Source organism: Macrobrachium nipponense, chromosome 6 (assembly GCF_015104395.2).
Source record: "Macrobrachium nipponense isolate FS-2020 chromosome 6, ASM1510439v2, whole genome shotgun sequence".
Taxonomy (NCBI): Eukaryota; Metazoa; Arthropoda; class Malacostraca; order Decapoda; family Palaemonidae; genus Macrobrachium; species Macrobrachium nipponense.
The window spans coordinates 43618658-43641618 of record NC_061108.1 but is presented as its reverse complement, the minus strand read 5'-3'; the positions used below and the strand labels follow the sequence as shown (position 1 = coordinate 43641618).

General features: G+C 36.9%; 1 protein-coding gene across 1 annotated transcript in view; it reads left to right on the top strand.

Moving 5' to 3' along the window:
- The window catches only part of LOC135216205 (bridge-like lipid transfer protein family member 1), a 94012-nt gene that overhangs the window by 1155 nt on the left and 69896 nt on the right, over positions 1-22961 (top strand). Inside the window, exons 3-5 of the mRNA XM_064251342.1 lie at positions 287-448; positions 576-753; positions 13605-13810. Of these exons, the coding sequence (XP_064107412.1) occupies positions 287-448; positions 576-753; positions 13605-13810 (546 nt within the window). The remainder of the gene's footprint in view (positions 1-286; positions 449-575; positions 754-13604; positions 13811-22961) is intronic.

Below are 22961 nucleotides of genomic sequence, written 5' to 3'. Positions count from 1 at the left end.
TTGCATTTGTATGTGAGAAAATGCTTATTTATTCTGTGGCCAAAGAATGTTCGACTGTGAAACTGGAGATATCCTTGAGAATAGAGGTGTACAACCCATTGCTCCATTGCTAACCATTGTTTTGTAAGTTTAGAAATCTATTAGGCACTCACATAATGTTATCATGGATTTATAGACTAATGTATATGTAGTTTGTATCATTAAGTTTTAGATTGCATATTTTTATTAAGCAAGAGTAACAGTGTGTTAACTACAAGTGATCATAGTAATCCCAATTTCTTTTTAGGAGGGTAGTGGTCTACATCCAGTTAGTGAGTGTGGGAGTGAGAAGCGAGAGCATCTCCCTATCAGAGATTCTACGTTGTTCCAGAACCACAGGGTGCCCAGTTTGGAGGCTCATGTAATATTTGAGCCATTATTATCAGCAATTGGAGTTATAACTCAACAGGTAAAGATATGAACAAAGTTATTTGTTTTCATTATGTAGATAACTATTTTTGTGTTGAGAATAGGTTTGAAAAATGTTTAGTAGATTTATCCTTCCTGTAACTATTTAATTATGTGTCACTATTTAGGTCACTGGAGGAGCCCTTGAACAGCTGGGAGCTAATGTGTCAATTACTGGAAGTGTGGAGATTTTGCGAGTAGACATTATTGAATCGGAGGCATCTAAGCTGAACCGAAAGAAAAGGAAAACTGGACTTCATGCAGGTAACTCTGCCAGCACTTCAGGAGACAACTCTGGTATTTCTGGTAGGTAGAGAAGCAAAAGATAATCCATTTGGAGAAATCAGCTTGCACAACTACCTTTGGCCAACTTCCCACGCTATGCAGTCATGTCTGACTGATTGTTTGATAGTTGGATTCCAGTGTTTTTCCTCTGTTTAGAAATTGGCATTCTGAAAAAGCATGAACTCAGTGAATCACCCAAATTTTTTGAGTGCTCTAAGAGCATGAATACTATATGCTTCATTGTGCCCAAATTGGGACAACACAGAAATTGAGCAGTTTTATATTAGATTTGTAACAGGGAATTGTACATCACTGCTTATAGTAAGTGTATATTTTGCTTGCATCATTATAAGTATTGCAACAGCATGTTCTTATTTTGTGCAGTGATGGTTCAATGAAGAAATATTTTTCGTGTGAAATTAGCAGAAATGTTGTCTGCTAGACTTTTTTCACCATCACATGACATTTTATTTTCACATTTTCTTCATTTTTGTGTCTGTATGCTACCAGACAATTGAAGTCTTTATCCATTTTTGGATTAATGTACTACGTATGTGTTGAACATTCTGTAGAACAGTTTGATGGATAGTTTACTTTAGGTACATATATACTTTAGTACTATACACCTTTTATCATACCCTTCAGGTTTTATCTAGACAGTATTAACAGTGGATATAAGTACATACAGATTTATTGAAATTGACTTGGTGCTTGTTGCACTTATTTCCTTTCTTATGTTTTACAATAGGTAACAGAAAAACTCTCAAATGGATCAGTTAGTGGTATAAAATGCTTAACCTTAGTGAAATCAGAATTCAAATTATGTATAGTTGACCCATGCAGTATATCTAATCCAGGTTTTACCTTGCATTATTAATAATGTAACTTGTGAGTTTGGATATTTGACTGCACCTGTGGTACCTTTGATTCAAGGCTTATGTTTATATAAGTAACTTACCAAGTAATTACATTGCTATTATTTCCACTTGTGCATAGCTCAAAATTTAAAAGCCGAACCAGCGCTTCTATTGATTTTGGGGAACAATAGGGAACAACAAAGCAGAAGAGCTTCATTCATTTCTTCTGGCTCTTGAGCAACATTGATGGTTTGCAGTAGCTCTGTTTTGTTCTCTCATCAGTCTTTTGGTTTTATCTCAGGATGTGGGGGAGTATTCTTCAATTTGACATAGCTTCTATTACTAGTGCTAGCTTAGGTTTTTATAACCAGCAAAGTTGCAACTTAATTTTGACTTCATTATGTATGTTTCCAGTCCCTCTAGTATTAGGTACTGTCAGGAGGGGTGTAGCACCAATTGACTAAATCTACTTACGATTCCCACACAATTTGTGCTAGTTGTAGGGGACATTCCTGTTCGAAAGAGAATATTTGCAACGAATGTAAAGACTAGGGGGAAAAACAATGGAAGATTTTGCCTTCCTTTCTTGATAAACTCAATAGGGATAGGAAGCGAGAGACAGCAGTTAGAGCATCAGTTAGGGCAATGTAACCTTGATTCTACTCCTAACCCTAGTGCTGAAAATATTCCCTCCATACCTCCTTCCCACTTTTCAGCATTGTTTTCTGTCTCCAGTCTTCCTACCTTTGTACCACATACTCCTGTATCTGGCCATTGTCAGTCTTGAAGGTAGAATTGATCGTAAGCTTGAATTGATGGTAAGTTCTGTTTTCTCAAAGGAGGACTCCAGTATGTCGTTAAGCAACATATAGTAAACCTCCTTATTTACAGTCTCATTCCTTGGTAATACTACTAGATCCCCCAGGCCACCATACCCAAAAAAACCCAAACCATTAAGTATTGGTGGAACTTTACAGTATACTCTTAATCTGCTTGGGATCAAAGGGGTCTGACGCATGAGTACTCTAAACCTTCTTGCCTTGGCCACCACTCACATAAAACGTGGCCTCATCAGACCACAAGATCCTATGCCACCTCTCAGTACCCTAGTCCTTATATTTAAGAGTAAAATCTCTTTTCTTTTAATGTGCATCTGTTATCAGTGGCTTTTGACATACAGTGACTTTTCTGTAACCGAGTCTCTTCTGCAGGGTTCACTGGATCGTCCTCATAGAGATGTCTGAGATGAGATTTGGTTTCTTCTCCTTAATTTCTTTTGCAGTAAGGTTTGGATTGGCCTCCATTTGCCTCCGATTAACGCTCAAAGTCCTCATGGAAACTTTCTCTGGCACACACACACGCACACACCATGACTATGAGATGGTGCTTAAAAAATCACAATAGATGCATGTGACTTCATTAAATAAGCAAATACCACAAGAAAATGTTAGGCAGAAATCCAAGCGCTTACGTCTTTACTAAGACATTGTCAAGGAATGAATGAAATACAGTTGGAAAGAAAGTTATCAGGTAAACAAAAAGATCAAGAATATCAGATGGTTAATTGTCAAAAGGGTAAAAATCAAAGAGATAATCTAGGCGTTATTGGATATCACACGGTCACAAACTTAAACATAGGTTTAACCCTAACAGAAACTATAATGTATCCATGTAGTTCAAAACATGTAAAAACTGAATATATTTATTTTGTTGCTTATATTTATCTACAACTTTTTTCATTATGAAGGCATCGAGTTTAAATAAGCCAAGAATTAATATAAGCAACAATATTAATATATTCAGTTTTTACGTGTTTTGGACTACATGGATACATTATAGTTTCTGTTAGGGATAAATCTATATTTAAGTTTGTGGCTGTGTGATATCCGATAATCATAGATCATCTCTTTGATTTTTACCATTTTGACAATTTTTCATCTGGTATTCTTGATCTTTTTGTTTACCTGATAACTTTCTTTCCAACTGTATTTCATTCATTCCTTGACAATGTCATAGTAAAGACAAAAAGGCTTGGATTTCTGCGTATCATTTTCCTGTGGTATTTGCTTACATTTATAATTATATATATTAATATTATATATATATATATATATATATATATATATATATATATATATATATATATATATATATATATATATATATATATATATATATATACACATACATACTACATACATACATACATACATACATACATATATATTTATATATATACAGTGGTACCTCGAGATACGAAAGCCAATACGAAAAATTTAACGGCTCTACATATGAAAAGTTTTCAAGATACGAAAGGTTTCTGTAAAGTCCGAGATTCGCCCGAACCACCGATAACAATTTTGAAACTCGCACGCCACCAACTTAGTAGACTCGCCACCATCCTCCTGCTCTCCCATTGGTTCCTGATGCTAGTCGCGGCCATGAGATCCTTCTCTCCTATTGGCCAGCATCCCTCCCATCATACATCTATGTACATGGTGGCGTGCCTCGGCCACTCGGTACCAGCATCGTTATCGTACGCACGCGGTATTCGTTTCGGGATCGTCAACTATTTCTGAATCTACTAGTCAGAGTTGACATTGTGATGGTGTTTGTGTCATGTGTATTTTTAAAAAAAATTCTCATTTCTTTTCACAGAAAATGGAAAAAGAAGAGCACCTCTTGAGTGACGACATATATGATAAGATTGACCAAGATCTCTCTCGTGGGATAAGTGACCAAGATCTCTCACATGGGATAAGTGATCAAGGTCTCTCTCATGGGATAACTGGAAACTTTGCAAGGTTGGTAGAATCTCCACTCCCTGCTGAACAGAGGGTGTTGACCAATCATTTACAACATGCATACCAGTACTATAATCAAGGCACTTCAGTTTATGTTGAAGGTCGGCAGCCGAACATTCAGTACCCAAATCAGTTGCAGAGAGAGCATTTGGTTGAACAGGGTATTGATGGACACCAGGGCCAACAGAGTCATGAGGTGCAACAATTAGTAGATAATTATCAAGACGGGCAGCCATTAATGAACACTACGCGCTGGCCTTGTGGGAGATTGCCGCTTTTCATAAAGTGCAATCGTTTATAGAAAAAAAGACACCCCGAAAAGGCTCACACAGGTCGTATGCTTGCGCAGTTCGATGACGTTTGCCTGAGTCGTTTCAGGAACATTGTGTAAAGTAGGCAGAAGCAATCTTCCTTGGATCGTTATTTTTTAAAGAGGCCTTTAGCATTAGCAGGAGTAAGGAAAAAGGAAGAACCAAGTGATAAAAAACAGAAAATTGTAAGCAAAAAGGAAGAACCAAGTGATAAAAAACAGAAAGTTGAAAGTGGTGATGAAGTTGAAATTCTGTAAGAAAAAAGAAACTACGTAAAGTAAAAAAAAAAAGTAAAAAAAAAAGTTAAAAAAAAAAAAAAAAAAATTTTTTTTAAATTTTAGTTTCTTGGAAAGTCAAGTGTTACAGTTTTGTTAATGTGTTTCGTAAATTTTAGTTTAGTTTTCCTAACCTTTTTTTATGCGTTTCGTAAAGTTAAGTTTATGTACGTACGTACGCATCTGCCGTTTGTCCTCATTCTCCTCTGCCGCCACTTTCGGAGATAGCCTTACTCGAAAGGTAAGCTTCCACATTTTATGTACAGTATTTCTTCTATACCATGTACACTAATACATTTTATTTACAGGTTAACACGTTTCCAGCGATGGGACCCAGTGGGTCACACTGTTCTCTCATTTGCTGCAATGTGACCCACCGGTGGGTCCCAGTAGAACAAAATTATTTTTTTTAATTTATAAAAAAAAAAAATTAAACTTTTAATTGCAATTATTATTTTAGTAGATCAGTATTGCTATCAAAGGGTTGAATTATATAAAAAAATAAAAAACAAAGTTTTATTGAAATAATTGCAAAGAAAATTTGTCTGACATTCAGTATATAAGAAAATTAGTTTTCCATTCCATTTGCTAATGAAAAATCATATCACTAGTTATGTTTGAGATTGAAACATGATAAACATAGATATGGAGTGCCATCACATGAGTCACAATATGTGGAAACCTTTCTTGACTTGATTTTGGCCACTTTGGATCCTTTATTGACTGCTAACATTTCGTAGGAGCCTCTGCATCGTTTTCTTGTTTTTCTTTTCTGTCCTTCTGCTTCTTTGAGACAATGTGAAGATTTTCCTGAAATATTCATACTTGATTTTCCTGGTTTGTTTTTTTTCCTTCATGATACCACTAGTATAGTATAAGACAATAGATTCCTTGAATGCATGTAATGACATTTTCTTGACAGCAAAGTACTTATTGTAAAGTACCCAAGCATTCACTATAGAAGTACCAGCAATAAATTCTAATGCTACTTTTCTGTACCATTTTCTTGACTTCTTCAGAGGTGAATAATATGATGACATTTGATCTGATAAATCACCTCCTTTCTTGCACTTATTATAGTCTAACACACTTTGAGGTTTCTTGATAGGTAAACCAGTCCTTGTGACTTTACCTGTGTTGATTAGAGTAGCATCATGTTCTGGAACTGTTGATAGAGTCACAACATATCTTTTATCTTTCCAATTGAATACTTTTTCACTTCCATTCTTATTTTCTAAGGCTTTAATTTCACATCTCTTTAGTTTTGCTTTTGTAACTGACTTTGGAAGATACTTTCTATTGACTCTTACTGTGCCGTATAGGTAAGTCTTCCGCTGAAGAAGATGATATGCTGTGTAAAGTTTTGATACTAAGGTAAAACAATATATAAAATTACTGATTGATTTATAGAAATTTAGAAAAGATTCAAAACTATGGGTCATATTAGGTCATTCACTCCCTAAGAAAAAAAAAAAGACAGAAAAGGAAACCCTTACCAAACCCTCAAATATATAAATTACATATAAATAAAAAAAGACAGAAAAGGAAACCCTAACCAAACCCTCAAATACGTAAATTATATATAAATATTTATTACATGATAGCAGGTCTCATAGATACAGAGTGGTTAGCTACCATAAAAAAAAAAAAATTCAAGTGGGACCCACCGGTGGGTCCCATCGCACTGCAGTAATAGAATTTTCATTCAGATGCAATGGGACCCACTGGTGGGTCACGGCTTTTCTTGCCTGAACAAAGTCTATCTTGTGAGAGACAAGCATGAACAACCTCTCCCCTTGTTGTCTCCTTTGGTACTGACGATAGAGCAGTTTTACTACTGTCGCAGTACCAGCATTCCAGCCATTATGGCTGTCGCAGGAAACGTGTTAATTTGCATTACGTTATTAAGTAAGGTATTGCATGGTCCAATTTGTTGTAGTATTTCATTGTTTATAGGTCGATTTAGCTTTATTATGAAATTTACTGGGGTGTTTTTGGAGGGCTTGGAACGGATTAGCCATTTTACATGCAAAATGTGGTCCAAAATATGAAAAAGTCATGATACGAATGGCGCCTCGGAACAGATTAATTTCGTATCTCGAGGCACTACTATATTATATATATATATATATATATATATTAATTATATAATATTTTTTATATAATAATATTATAATATATCTATATATATATATATATACTCTATATATATATATATATATATAATATATATATATATATTATACAGTGGTACCTCGAGATACGAAAGCTGACACGAAAAATTTTACTGCTCTACATACGAAAAGTTTTCAAGATACGAAAGGTTTCTGAAAGTCCGAGATTCGCCCGATAACAATTTTGAAACTTGCGCCCCCCGCCATCTTAGTTCTAGTAAACTCGCCACCATCCTCCTGCTCTTCCCTCCATTGGTTCTGATGCTAGCCAAGCCATGGAGATCCTTCTCTCCTATTGGACAGCATCCTTCCCATCATGCATCTTACGTGGTGGCGTTCCTTCGCTCGGCCACTTCGCACCCGAAGCTTTATCGTACACATGCGGCATTCTTTCAGTCCAACAATTTCGTTTTGTATCATAAATTCGTTAGTGATTTCGTTGTGCTACTGTATCGTGTTGTGAGAACCTAATTAGTATACGTACTACATACGTAACTTAATTACGTACAGTACATATAGTCATGGGCCCTAAGAAAGTTGCTGAAGTTCACAGAAAGAAGAGAATGCTTTCTATGGAGACAAAGATGGAGATAATAAAAAAGTATGAAGCTGGCTTGCGGTTGAGTGTGATCGCTAAGGAATACGGCCGAAATCCGTCGACGATAGGCACCATCCTTAAGCAGAAGGAAGCCATCAAAGCAGCTACACCTTCCAAGAGCGTGACTATTTTGTCCAACAAGAGGAGCCATGTGCATAATAAAATGGAAAGGCTGCTTCTTGTATGGATCGAGGACAAAGAAATCGATGGCGATACGATAACCGCGACGGCAATCTGCCAGAAGGCCAGTGCTATTTTCGGCGACTTGATTGCCCAAGCCGAAGACGACGGCAGAGAGGGGACATCAACGGCAACCCCAAAGTTCAAGGCTTCTCATGGGTGGTTCGAAAAATTCCGTAAACGGACTGGCATCCATTCGGTGGTGAAGAAATTGAAATTACGTAAAGTATAAAAAAGTAAAAAGAAATGTAAAAATAAAAAAAAGACAAAATAAATTTTATTTTAAGTTTTTTGTAAAGTTAAGTGTTACAGTTTTGTTAATGTGTTTTGTAAAGTTTAGTTTGTTTTTTTGACATTTTTTTATGTTTCGTAAAGTTAAGTGTACGTATCTGCCGTTTGTCCTCCTCCTCCTCTGCCACCACTTTCGGAGATAGCCTCACTCGAAAGGTAAGCGTCCACATTTTACGTTACAGTAATAATATTTCTTGTACACTAATATACACTATTTACAGGTTTTGCATTTTTATTCTTAATTTAGGTATTGAATGGTCCAAATTGTTGTAGTATTTCATTGTTTATAGGTCAATTTAGCTTTATTATGAAATTTACTGGGGTGTTTTTGGAGGGCTTGGAACGTATTAGCCATTTTACATGTAAAATGTGGTCCAAGATACGAAAAACTCATGATACGAAAGGCGCCTCGGAACGGATTAATTTCGTATCTCGAGGTACTACTGTATATATTATATATATATATATACAGGCGGTCCCCGGGTTACGACGGGGGTTCCGTTCTTAAGACGCGTCGTAACCCGAAAATCGTCGTAAGCCGGAACGACGTTCTTGAAAACATGTCCACCGGGAAAATTTCGATTTCACTACTAATTTGCAATTTTTCTTAGGGCCGTATCTCTAAAATTATCACTAATTTACTTTTTTCATGTTCAACACTGTGTATCACAAAATAATACTGTATATTTTCATTAAATACAAGAGAGAGAGAGAGAGAGAGAGAGAGAGAGAGAGAGAGAGATTGAAGAGAGAGAGAGAGAGAGAGAGAAATAACTCCTTACGGTTTCAATAGATTGAAATGAATGTCTGTAGGCAACTTTTTCCCCCTCCCATAAATACATATATTTCTCCAGAGAAGAGAGAAAGAGAGGACTGTGCAATTTGTTGTTTGTGTTTCTCTCATTTCTTTTGCTGAGAGCGAGAGAGATAAAAGGAAGAAATAGAAACACCAAATTATAACAAAGTATCTTGTGGAGAGAGAGAGAGAGAGAGAGAAAGAGAGAGAAGAGAGACGAGATAGAGAGAGAGCGAGAGAGAGTTGTCCTTACAGTATTTAAAAGAGAGAAATGGATGATTATTGTATTTAAAATACTCAGATATGAATTTTGTACTTATAGTATTATTATTGGAAAATATTAATGATAAACTTATTACTACACGTCCATGAAAATGATCTCATCTCAGTAAGAGAGTGAAGAGAGAAAGAGAGAGAGAGAGAGAAATTACATAAAACCATTAAATTCGTTGACCATTGTATGCATTGTTAAGCTCGAGTGTCACTCGAGTTGAGGTGGGGAAATTGATACAGAAGACAAAGGGAAGAATTTTCTTTTGAAATTAGTTATCGTATTATTACTACTTCTATTATTATTATTATTATTATTTGAAAATATAATAAACACGTGCATCTACCATAAAAATTCTCTCATCTCAGTCAAGAAAGAGGAATTATCCTTACAAGTGAAATGGAAAGGTCATTTTCATCTCTTTAAAATACGACCATTATGAATTTTGTAATTAAAGTTTTATTATTATTATTATTATTAAATAACTGAAATTATCAATAAACATTTTATTTCATACTAGTACCATAAAAATTCTTTCATCTCTGTAAAAGAGAGAGAAGAGAGAGAGAGAGAGAGAGTGTGTTTATCTCTCTCTGTTCTCTCAAAAAATACTTATAACGCTTCCAGCGAAAGAGAGGGAGGGAGTTAACACTATGATCCATTATTATCTTGTGTGGCAAAAAGAGAGAGAGAGATAGAGAGAGAGAAGAAGAGAGAGAGAGAGTTAACCTTAATTAAAAGTGACATGGATAGATTAGTACGTATTGTATTTCTTTAAAATACTATCACATATGAATTTTGTAATTACAGTTATTATTATTATTATTATTTGAAAGTATAAAACAAATAGTACAAGTACATAAAAAATCTCGAGTCTCAGTAAATGAGAGAGAGAGAGCGAGGAAGAGGAGAGAGAGAGAGAGAGAGAGAGAGAGGCGAAGAGAGAAGGGAAAATGGGAAAATTCATGACCAGTGATTGCAACACTGGCAGCTCTTCCCCCAAATTTTCCCCCCTCCTGCCTGCACACCCCAAATTTTCCCCCTCCTGGCTGTCACAGAACTTGATATATCTGACAGTTTTTAGTACCTGAATCTGGAGAAAAGGTTACTGAAAGTTACTTGAAGAAGACTGGGGTTTCCTTCATTCTTCCATAATTTTTTAAATATAAGCTAAAATCTTACTAATTCACAATGGTATTTTCTTTAATGAATTAATATTATTGCTGTATAAATTAATATTAATATTTGAAAATAGTAAATCATTTATTTATCATACTAAAAAAACATACATCTTTGTAGTATAGAGAGAGAGAGAGAGAGAATTATAGTGATTATTTTCGTTGGAAAATACGAGAGAGAGAGAGAGAGAAGAGGAAACTGTGCTAAACTATAAAGGATTCTTATCTTATCATAGTATGTGTTTTTTAAAAGATCCGTAAACTTGGAGCGTCGGAAGCGTCAGCGTCGTAACCTCGGAACAAGCGTCATAACCCAGGGCGGATTTTTCAATGAATATTTAAGAAAAAGCGTCGTAACCTCGGAACGTCGTAAGCCGGACCCGTCGTAACCCGGGGACCGCCTGTATATATATATATATATATATATATATATATATATATATATATATATATGTGTGTGTGTGTGTGTGTGTGTGGTGTGTGTGTGTGTATATATATATATATATATATATATATATATATATATATATATATTTATGGCACTCATTTAGTGCCAAAATCGTGTTAAAGATGTGCCGTTTTTCAGTTATCGGCACAGATAATAAAGTATTGGCACTGATACATACATAACTGTTATCAGTGCCAAAATCTGGTTATCGGTGCCGATAAGCACTGAAAATCACTGACTCAAGGTTGTTATTTTTGCATATCATCAAGCTATTGGAATGGAACTACCGCCAATAACCAGGGACTGCCTTTGTATACTATAAACATTAACCCTTAAATGCCGAAGGGGCATATTAAAAATCGTCTTCCGTGTGCCGAGGTGGTCTGAGAGTGAGCGCGGAAGCGGAAAAATTTTTTTTTTTCAAAAAATCACAGCACGCTTAGTTTTCAAGATTAAGAGTTCATTTTTGGCTCCTTTTTTTGTCATTGCTGGAAGTTTAGTATGCAACCATCAGAAATGAAAAAAATTATCATTATCATATATATTAATAATGCGATATATGATAGGGCAAAAAGAAAATTTCATATATAATTTATTCAAATCGCGCTATGCGCAAAACGGTTAAAGGTAATGAGTTAATTTGTTTTGCGTTGTAGTGTACACTAAATTGCAATCATTTTGGTATATAACACATTGTAAAACGATAAAAGCAACACAGAGAAAATATTATCACAAAATAATGCATGAATTCGTAACGCGCGGATGTAAACAAATTTTTTTTTTCAAAAATTCACCATAAATCTAAATATGGTCCTAGAGACTTCCAATTTCTTTCAAAATGAAGACAAATGATTGAATATTACTATACTGTAAGAGTATTAGCTTACAATTGTAGTTTTCGACCATATCTGACGAGTTAAAGTTGACCGAATGTCAAATTTTTTTATATATATTGTTTATATGCAATTATTTCGGAAATAAGAAAGGCTACAAACCTTCAAAATATTTTTTATACGTTTTTCTTCTACATGAAGTTGCGCACATTTTCATATATAAAACTCTATGAAATGCCTAATATGAAACGAGCAAATATTCCGAGAATGACGTACGCATTTTCGGAGATGTGTGGTGGAGAATCCGCGCGCGGAGGGAAGGAAAGTTTTTTTTTTAAATTCACCATAAATCTAAATATTGTGCTAGAGACTTTGAATCTGTTTCAAGATTAAGATAAATGACTGAATATTACTAGACTGTAAGAGTTTTAGCTTACAATTACGTTTTTCGACCATTTCGGTAGAGTCAAAGTTGACCGAACGTGGTTTTTTTTCTATTTATCGTGATTTATATGCAAATATTTCAAAAATGAGAAAAGCTACAACCTTCAATTATTCATTGTTGTATTCTAAATAAAATTGCACACATTTTCATATATAAAACTTTATGTAACAGCTAATTTAAAATGGTGCAAACATTACCACAATCGCACGTATGATTTTTTCGGAAGAGTTACCCCGCGGACGTAAAGAAAATGTTATTTTTTTCATAAATTCACTATAAATTGAAATATTGTGCTAGAGACTTCCAATTTGTTGCAAAATGAAGGTAAATGATTGAATATTACTAGAATATAAGAGTTTTAGCTTACAATTGCGTTTTTCGACCATTTCGGTAGAGTCAAAGTTGACCGAAGGTTGAAAATTTGTCACTTATCATTTTTTATATGAAAATATTTCAAAATTGATGAAAGCAACAACCATGGGTTGTTTTTAGTTGTATTTTGCATGAAATTGCACACATTTTCATATATAAAACTTTATGTAACGGCTAATTTTAAAATAGTGCAAACATTACCACAATCGCATGTATGATTTTTTTCGGAAGAGTTACCGCTCGGACGTAAGGAAAAAGTTTTTTCATAAATTCACCATAAATCGAAATATTGTGCTAGAGACTTCCAATTAGTTGCAAAATAAAGTTAAATGATTGAATATTACTAAAATATGAGAGTTTTAGCTTACAATTGCATTTTTCGACCATTTCGGTAGAGTCAAAGTTGACCGAAGGTTGAAATTTTGGCAATTATCGTTATTCATATGAAAATATCTCAAAACTGATAAAAGCTACAATCATGAGTATTTTTTTGTTGTAATATACATAAAAATGCGCACATTTTCATATATAATATTCCATGTAACGGCTAATTTAAAATGGTACAAAAATTATATCAAAGTGACAAAATAATTTCCGAGATGTGTCACAGATACTTTTTAGTGCGGCAAGAAAGAAATTCGCGCTTGCGTGCCTGCGTAACGATTGTAAACAAAACAACACCTTGATCCGTGAACTCCCAGCATCCCCCAAGGCGCTTGATTCAAGAGTTTTAGGCTGGTAGGCCTAAAAGTATTTTTCCGTGAATTTTTAAAAAGACTTTTGTATGTCGACGTAAAATACGTCCAGTCGGCACCCGAGAGACAAAAAATGTCGACGTAAAATATGTCCAGTCGGCATTTAAGGGTTAAACATTTTACAACATAGCTTTCTAGCTCGTAATTATTTTTTTATTGCATTTTACTTGTTTTGTAGATTCTTTTGGAAACCTTTGCATACTGTATTAAATTATAGTATACAGAACTTTGTGTTTTAGTACTTTGAGTGGGTGTATTCATTGTTGACTGTGCTTTCATTGCAGGCAAATTCTTCCTTGATATTGGCAGTGAAGTCCCTGCTTTCCTTTGTGAGCGAGTAGGACTTGAAATTGATGTCAGTAAAGTAGCAGATGATTCGAGAGAGTGGGTTAGTCAGCAGCCAACCTTATTTGTTTCTCGCAGTGCCCTTAAGCAACATACATCCACTATGGTTCACTTCTCTCTCAACATAAATTACATTGCTCAGCAAGTAAGTATTCTGTGCTTGTTAAATTTATGAATCACCTAGGAAAAGATGTCAGATTAAATAAGATAGTAGTAGTAGTTGTTTTTTTTGTGTAAAAGTACATACAACAGATTTTTCTTTCAATTTCATAATTGGTTTTCTTTGGTTTTAAACCATTTTTCCCTCAGTGATGTAGATGTATTACTCAGGATTCACGAAATAGGTAGTGAAGGAAAGTTGTGTTTTGTCCCCCGTCTTATCAATAATCTACTTGTATTCCAAAGTAATATTTGCAGTGATGTGAGTTTGAATGGTCTCTTTGTACTCAACTTAATATTTATAAGGAAATAAAAATGCTGATGACAGTAGTCTTTGTTGCATATGTTATATCAGATATCTTGCAAATAGACAGAAGTGATCTGCTTTAAGTGTCTTTAGTATAAGTAAAGATTCTTGGTAATTTTATAGTGATTGAAAGGGGTCTGACGGAGGATGTTTGCTATAGTTAACGACTGTTTTGTTCAGTCCAAGGTTTGGAAGCAGATATTGATAAACTAATGTAGGATTGTCAACTTGTTTAATATGTTATTGTTGGGAGGGATTGAGTTTTGAGGTTGGAGAAGTCTCAGTTTCAGCTGACTGCTTATACTGCAAGAACTATTGATGTGAGTTTTGTATTTTACTACAAGCTATTTAGGCATCATGGTAACTGAAAGAACGGGTGATATAATAAAACAAATTAATAGAGATGGTGATGCAATGTTGTGAATGAAGAAATTGTCGTTAGTCGGTAACTTGCAGAAGGTGATGGAGTTGGTAAATGTTTTGTCTGTTTTTAGAGGGGGATGCATTTTTTTTTATCTTGAGTTGGGAAAGAGGAAAGGTAGATTGTAATAAAGGCAAATGTAGTCTGGTAGTCTGAAGGAAGTATTTATGGATAAACCCTTTATACCAAATGGGAAGTGGTGCATTTGAGATGGAGTGGAGAACAGGCAACCAAGTTAGCAGATGAGATGAATAGATTGGCTGGCTAAACAGACTTTTCAGGGGGTGGATTGGAGAAAGTTATAATGTTGATATTCATAGTTGGGTTTCTTTACTGTATAGGAGTTAGGCTGAAGTAAGTGTAGAATATGTTGCTACCTATGAGCATTAGTAACTAGAGGCAGAGTTGATAAGCCATTGTTAATGTGACTAGAGGCAGAGTTGATAAGCCATTGTGTAAAAATATTAACCATTGAAGCTCAGCCATTTAAGTCAATTGTTTCAGGTGTGGTGGACTTCATTTAGACAGGTTCTGTAAGGATAGGTGTGGAAGTACATGCTATTAGTGTGGCAATGTGGCCATATTGTGTCTCAGTGTAGTAAGGAAATGATGTGGGTGGGTTGGGAGACTGTTGAACCTGCAGCCTCTTTCTTGGTAAAGGTATTTTCTTGATCTCAGGCAGCTGTAGAGATTACAGTAAATGGAAGGAGAGGGAGAGGTTTGGTGGGTACTTGGTACTTGACTGCTGTAGTGAATTCCTGGTTACAGGATTAATTGCTTCCATTGCTGAAAGTGAGAGTGCATGAGATCAGAGCTGTGGCCAATTCTCTCTCCTTTAAATGTAATTTGTCTGTCTCTGTGATACTTCAGTCAACCTTTTTGAGGTGTAAGTCGATATTTGCATTACATTATTTGAAAGGCGTAGAAACAGTCTTTGAAAATTGCGTTCCTTTTTACACTGAGTTACATCAGTCCATTCATTCCACCCCACTTGCAATGTGGGATTCAGCTAAGTAATTACTTGGCAAGTTACTTTTATAAAAATGATATTTTTATAAAATGAAGTTTTATAAATGTACTTACCAAGTAATTACTAAATCAGAGCCTGCCTTCCTCCCCTCTGATTTTCATGGACTTAGCGGCATAAATTAGAATGACGCTATTGGCTATTGTCACTCGCGAGTTCCCACTGCGGTGGCCGGGACCTGTCACCCATGCATTGCAACAGTCACTTGCGAGCGAATTTTTTGAATTTTAAGATGCCGTGAGAGGCTAACTGTTAGCTAAGTAATTACTTGGTAAGTATATTTATGAAACTTCATTTTATTATAAAAAAGATCATTTTAAGGATATAGAAGCGTGGTTAACAGGGAAGAGGGATGAAGGCAGAACTTTTAGTTTTCCTCCCTCTAAGATTTTGAGATGGAGGTGTCTGTTGTATGCGACTAAGGAAGCTCCCTCCTTAGGAATCTGTGTCTATTCCTAAGGAGATTTCTCAGGTTTAGTGGATTTGGCCAGGCGTTCTGCCTCCACTTCGGCAAAGATTTTATTTTCTTGCCTCGGAGTTGGCACAGCTACTGAAGAACATCTTCAAAGTGTTTGAAGTTTTGAATTTTCTTTATTGGGCAGTGGGTGCCTTGGCTTGCAAAATTAGATCCTGCTCGGTCTTGCCAAAGAATTTTGCTTTGGATTGGTTTGGAGTGATGTCTTGTATTGACAGGGAAATTACAGACAGCTCCCATGTGTTAGCTTCCCTATATATGTTGGGAACTCTGAAGAAGAGGGAGCTTTGGTGCTCGTACACCTCTAAGGGAATGTTGACGACTCAAAAACCGGCTTTGTTATATTCTCCGCTGGATAAGAAATGCCTTTTTCCCAGTCTACAGTCCTTGACATAGCTTTTGAGTGGCAGAAGAAAAGTACTCAGGATCTTTTCACTCAGTCCTCCAAGAGACCAAAGGAGACTCCAACTGTTAATGTGAAGCAGTCTCTTCCTCCGAGGGCACAGTCTTTTTGGTCCAGACCGAGATCTTTCTCTTCAAATGAAGTACCTGTTTTGCCTCGAAGGCAGTCAAGAAATCCTCTGCTAAAGGTCCCCTTCGCAAGTGAGGAGACAGTTCTCCATGCACAAGTCGAAGCCAGACATCTTTCATTTTGGGAAGTGTGGCAGAAGAAGGGAGCAGAAGCCTGGATAGTGGAGGTTCTGAAAAGAGATCATATCATCCCCTTTGTGAAAATACCTCCCTTAGTCAACATGCCAGTCATGTTGACTGCTTATTTGCAAGGGTCAGAGAGGTTTTTGGTACATGCAGAAGAGGTATTGTCTCTCTTAAAAAAATGGGCAATAGAGCCAGTGCAGTACCTTCTTTCTCCAGGTTTCTACAACCGCCTGTTTGTGGTCCCCAAGCCATCAAGGGGCTTGATGCCCGTCTTAGATGTCAGCACTCTCAACATCTTTGTCTTGAAGACAAGATTCAAGATGGAAACAAACCAGTCAATTCTGTCGTCCATTTGAACAGGAGATTGGATGACGTCTTTAGACCTACAGGAAACAAACCAGTCAGTTCTGTCGTCCATTCGCCCTGGAGATTGGATGACGTCTTTAGACCTACAGGACAAGTGTTTCCATGTACCTGTTCATCCCAGTTCTAGGAAGTACATCAGGTTTGTGTTCGAGGGAAAGAGGTATCAATTTTGCGCTTTTTGCTTCAGTCTTTCAATGGTGCTGCAGGTTTTCACCAGTGATGGCTCTCATTGCAAAGTGGCTACACCTACAGGGGATAAGAATCTCCTTGTATTTGGATGATTGGCTTCTCAGAGCCAATTCAGAGAGTCAGCGCACGGAGGACCTCAGGAAGACTTGTTAGTACAAAAATTAGGTATTCTAGTGAACCACCATGGAGGACCTCAAGAAGAATCTTGTTAGTACAAGAATTAGGGATTCTAGTGAACCACCAGAAGTCTCAGTTAATCCCCGCTCAGAGGATTCAATATTTGGGGATGATAATAGTGTCTCAGGATTTTTGGGTTTTTCCAACACCGAAAAGGATATCTTGTCTAAAGAAGATACAGGAGATTCTTTCGTGGGAAGAATGCTCAGCCAACAATTGGAAGAGCCTTCTCAGTTTTCTTTCGTCTATGGAACAGTTTATACCCCTGGGCAGACTACATCTCAGACCACTACAGTTCTTTTTGAAAGCAAGCTGGAACAGAAAGGTTCTTCCAGACTCGTTTGTGTTTCCAGTGAAGAAAGAAATAAAGGAGGACCTTCTCTGGTGGAACTCCAAGGAGAGATTTCCCAAGGTAAGTGTCTTTTTCATTGAGCCCCGACCTGAACTACTACTCAGATGTGTCGGACCTGGGAAGGGGCGCTCTTTTAGAGATGAGCGAGGTGTCAGGGATATGGTCCCCAAGAGCTAAAGTCTTTTCACATAAATATGAAAGAAATAAAGGCGGTACATTTAGGCCTTCAGTCCTTCTCTCAAGAAGTAAAGAACAAGATGATTTTAATTCACTCAAACAACACTACAGTGCTCTCTTACATAGCGAAGCAAAGAGGGACTCGGTTGTTCTCTCTGTACGAGGCAGCGAGAGATTTTCTCTTTTATGGGGCAGAACAGAAACGATACCAGGACAATTACCAAGGTTATCCCAGGAAAGACCAATGTATTAGTAGACGAGCTAAGCCATCTGGGACAAGTCCTCTCAACTGAATGGACCTTGGATCCACTAGTCTGTTTAGACCTGTGGAGATCTATTTGCCACATCTCAGAACCATCGTCTTCCTCTGTATTGTTCTCCCATACCAGATCCGCAAGCCTAGTCAGTAGATGCTTTTCCCCTTGATTGGTTAAACTAAGATCTATATGCCTTTCCCCCATTCAATTTGATGAGACAGATGTTAAACAAGTTTCTGTTCCACCAGAATGTATCTCTAATTCTAATACTAGCACCTTTTTGGCCATCGAAGAATGGTTCCCCAATGTCATTGCTCATCTAGTGGACTTCCTGAGGCTGCTTTCCTCAAAAAGAGGTAGCGCTCAGACAATTACACTTCCAATGTTCCACCAAGCCTCTTCTCTGGCCCTGACAGGCTTCAGACTTTCAAAAGACTCCTTAGAAAGAAAGCTTTTTTTTCTAAAGCGGCTCCAGAGGCAATCGCTAAATGCAGAAGACAATCTTAATAGCCGTCTATCAAAATAAGTGGATGATCTTCAGAGAGTGGTGCAGAACTATCAGTGTCTCCTCCTCTCAGACCTTTGTGACTCAAATAACTGACTTATTACACATTTAAGATCAGCAAAGAACCTTTCAACGTCCACCATTTAAGGCTATAGTCTTTCTTCATAGAAGATCAGACTTGTCCTCCAATCCAGACATTTCAGACCTTATCAAGTCTTTTGACACCTCCAAGGGTACAGATTCACCTGCAGTACCTTGGAATCTAGACGTAGTTTTGAAGTGGTTGTCAGGTCCTCTCTTTGAGCTTGCGCATTCTATCTCCTTAAGAGACTTGATTAAGAAAACCTTTTTTCTGATATCTTTGGAGATGGCAAAGAGGATCAGTGAAGTGCATGCCTTGGGTAAAAGGGTAGGCTTTTTGAAGGGGAATGCTATCTGTTCATATTCCATTGGTTTTTTGGCCAGTGCATTTAAAGAGGGAGATTAGAGGGGAGGAAAACTGGAAGAGCCTTGCTTTGCACGTAATCCACTGTAGGCATGTGTTATATTTATCAGTTGTGGCCCATGTTGATATGCAGTGCAGAAGAAAAGTTGATACGGATATGTTGAACCCCAGTCCGTACAGGAATGAGGTGCTTGGTAGTATTTGCCTATATTAATTCTTGAAAAAGGGCTATGGGTAGTAGCAGGAGTGTTTCTGAAATGTTAGACAAATATTTATGTTGCTTTATAATATGTATTAATCAAATAAAGAAGTTGTTAAATGAATAGGTCTTTTCTCCTTTCTCTAAACATTGATTTATGTATCTTTTCAACAACTTATCGTCCATTCTTTCTTCTTGACCAAACCATGTCTTAATACTGTTATCTTGATTTACCTTTTCATTTATGCCAATGTCTTTACTACCTGTAGGTAACTCTTACTTTTCTTTCTCTTTCTATTTTATACAACATATTTACCACACAAACATTCATCTCAAGAGCTTCAACTTTTTTTTATCTCATTCACAATTAACAACAACATTTCACTTTCATAAAGAAGTTAGCTCAACAATCCATCATAAGTGGAAAAATCAAAAGACTAAGAATTTTCATGAAATCTTCAAACACAATCAGGAAAGGGAATACCCTGTTAAATAACATAAAAAAATTTGTTTAACGTTATAAGAAATATTGTTTAACATTTCAGTAATTAAAATTTATGTAACGTTACATTTACATATACATGAGTGTAAAAACCCTTAACCAAAAAATGCACAAAGAGATTAAAACGTAACAGTCAGAAAATACTAGGTCAAATTACTTTACAATCAAGGTTATCTACAAATTTTCAGTAACTTTAATGTATTAACACGAGAAGGTTCCAAAGTGATTGAGTGCATACTAATGTGCAGAGAAAAAGCTATGAAAGCAGCTTTCCATTTAAATATAGCTCCAGATGATGTTAAAAGGTCCTCACAACGCCGCTGTGATAGGACTTGACCTTGCCACTGCACAAGTTCCCACTAAAAGTAAAAATCAGGGACATGAATATCTAAAAATCTTAAAAATCATTTCTGACTTACACTACCAAAAAAAGGGATTTTGACGAAGGAAAAATCTGTTTCTGGGCGAGGGTTCGTGTCGCCCAGTGAAATAATTATTAAGTTCATTATTTCTAAGGTAAATGAAGCTAACATATACCAGAGAAAAACAAATCAGGAAGATGTCATAACTGACTCGCTCACTAAATAAGAAAAGAGGGTGTCGGTATGGTATCTGGGGCGAGTGAGACCACTACCACGAACCTCTTGCCATTTAGAAGATTCCTACACCAAAATCCCCTTCCTGAGAGCGCCGATCCACAGGCCAGGACGGCAACTACTACTACTACGCTCCGCACCACGCCGACTGCCGCGCCTCTGGTGGTCATCCTTGAAGTTAGATGCCAATCTTGGGCTGCAGGGCAGGACACAGGGGGGGATTTCACTGGGCGACACGAACCCTCGCCCAGAAATAGATTTTTCCTTCGTCAAAATCCCTTTTCTGGGCTCAGTTTGTGTCGCTGCGTGAAATAGTACCAGAGAAATAGCACAAGATTGTAAAATAAAGAGGAAGGTCTCAATGAAACTATGAACCAAGATAAATTATATAATATTGAGAACTTATGAGTTATCATACAGAAAGTTAACTTAATATATAATTAGTACACTTATAGTTAACTTAAGATTAAACACATAATAGTAATGATAACTTATCTAGGATAGTGAGTTAAATATTTACGTGGGGAATTACTCACTAGACAATTTATTATCTTAAAAGCTACAGTAAATCAATAAGTATGCTACCCTAGCATAAAAATAAGGGTAGCAGGATGAAATTGACAATTCATAAATAACAATAATGTTGTGGGTGCCCCTAGCAAAAAAATAAGGGACACACCACTATAATCATAAGCATAAGCAGCTAAGGCTAAAGGACTATATAGAGCATAACGGCAGGTTAGGTGAAATATTAGTTGAGGCAGGTAGAAAGGAGATCTGGATCTTCAACTACGACTACTGTGCAGTGTCAGGGGAAACTATGTTTCCCGCTGCCACTGCTGGAAATTTTAAAGACTCTAAGGACTTTAGGTAATGACGCTTAAAAACTGTCGGCGATTTCCAGCCAGTATATTTCTTTAAATCGTCAAAGTTCATATGCTGGAAATAATTAATAGAGGTGGCTACTGCCCTGATATCATTGGCTTTTGGAAAAGATTCAGGATTGGCTTGTTTAATGAAGTAAAGGATCTGCTGCCTGATACCTTTAACTGATATAGTGCCACCTTTTTCTCTCATAAAGAGAGGACCCGAGGATCTAGAGGATGTCCTAGACAGAAAGGCTCGTAAGGTCATCACTGGACAAAGAGAAGGGTCTTGGGGGAGAGGAATGACTTTCCAAGGGTCCCATCTCGCTAAAGGATCCTCATTTTTTGCTAGAAAACTACGATCCGGGGACAGTAAAACTTTTCCTGAAGGGAGGAATTATACGTGACCCGCATCTCTGGATAGAGCCGACAGTTCTGAAATTCTGGCCCCTGAGGCTAAACTTAGCAAGAATAGCATCTTTCTTTCTTAGTAGCATTATGATGAACAAGAGAGTTGTCAGTATCTGAAGCCAGTTTGAGGACATCATTCAAAAACCATGATACTGAACTAGGCCTTTCAGAGGTCTAAGTCTAGCACAAGCTTTGGGAATAGACGTAAAGTAAGAGTCTGTTAAGTCTATTTGAAAGCCCCGCTGAAAGATTTTCTTTAAAGCTGATTTATTAGTGTTAATAGTGCTAGCTGCTAATCCTTTTTCGAATAAGGATCTGAAGAAGGATATAGCTGAATTTCCTGTCATGGTTGTGGTGTTTGTCTCCTTCAGGAAAGATGCTAACTTCTTAACAGCAGCATCATACTGTCTCAAAGTTGATTCTTTCTTATCTGATTCTAAGAAAAGAATATTCTGGGGATCGATATCTGCATCTTTTTTAGCCACAAACTTCATGAAGTCCATAAAGTTAGGGTTTTGAGAATTCCTGAGGAAGCGAACACAGTCCTCATTTATACTATCTGAGATAATCTGGGATTGGGAATCCGTTGAGGTCGAAGACCCAATTCCAGAAGCAGAGGGTACCAATTGCTCTTTGGCCAGTTGGGGGCTACTAGAGCTACTTGTCCCTTGAAATTCCTGAGTTTGTTCAGTACTTTCAATAGAAGATTCACTGGAGGAAAGATATATATCTTCTTCCACTGATTCCAATCTATGGACAAGGCGTCTGGCATAAGCCAGAGGGTCCAGGTTGGGGGCCACATAGCAAGGGAGCTTGTGGTTCGCTTGAGAGGCGAAAAGATCTACTTGGAGACCCGGGACACTCCGGCGTATCCACTGGAACGACCTGTTGTCCAGGGACCACTTTGATTCTAGAGGAACTGATCGAGAGAAGGCGTCTGCTATCACGTTCCTTACTCCCGCCAGGTGGGTGGAGGATAGATGCCATTTGTACTTGTTCGCCAGAGAAGAAATGGCTATCATAACATGGTTCACATGTTTTGATTTGGATCCTCCCCTGTTGATGCAGTGTACTACTACTGCACTGTCCAATACCAGTTTTATATGAGAATTCTTTGGTGGAAGGAGCCTCTTCAGAGTGAGAAATACTGCCATAGCCTCCAATACGTTTATGTGGAGCTGGCGGAACTGAGGTGACCAAGTTCCTTG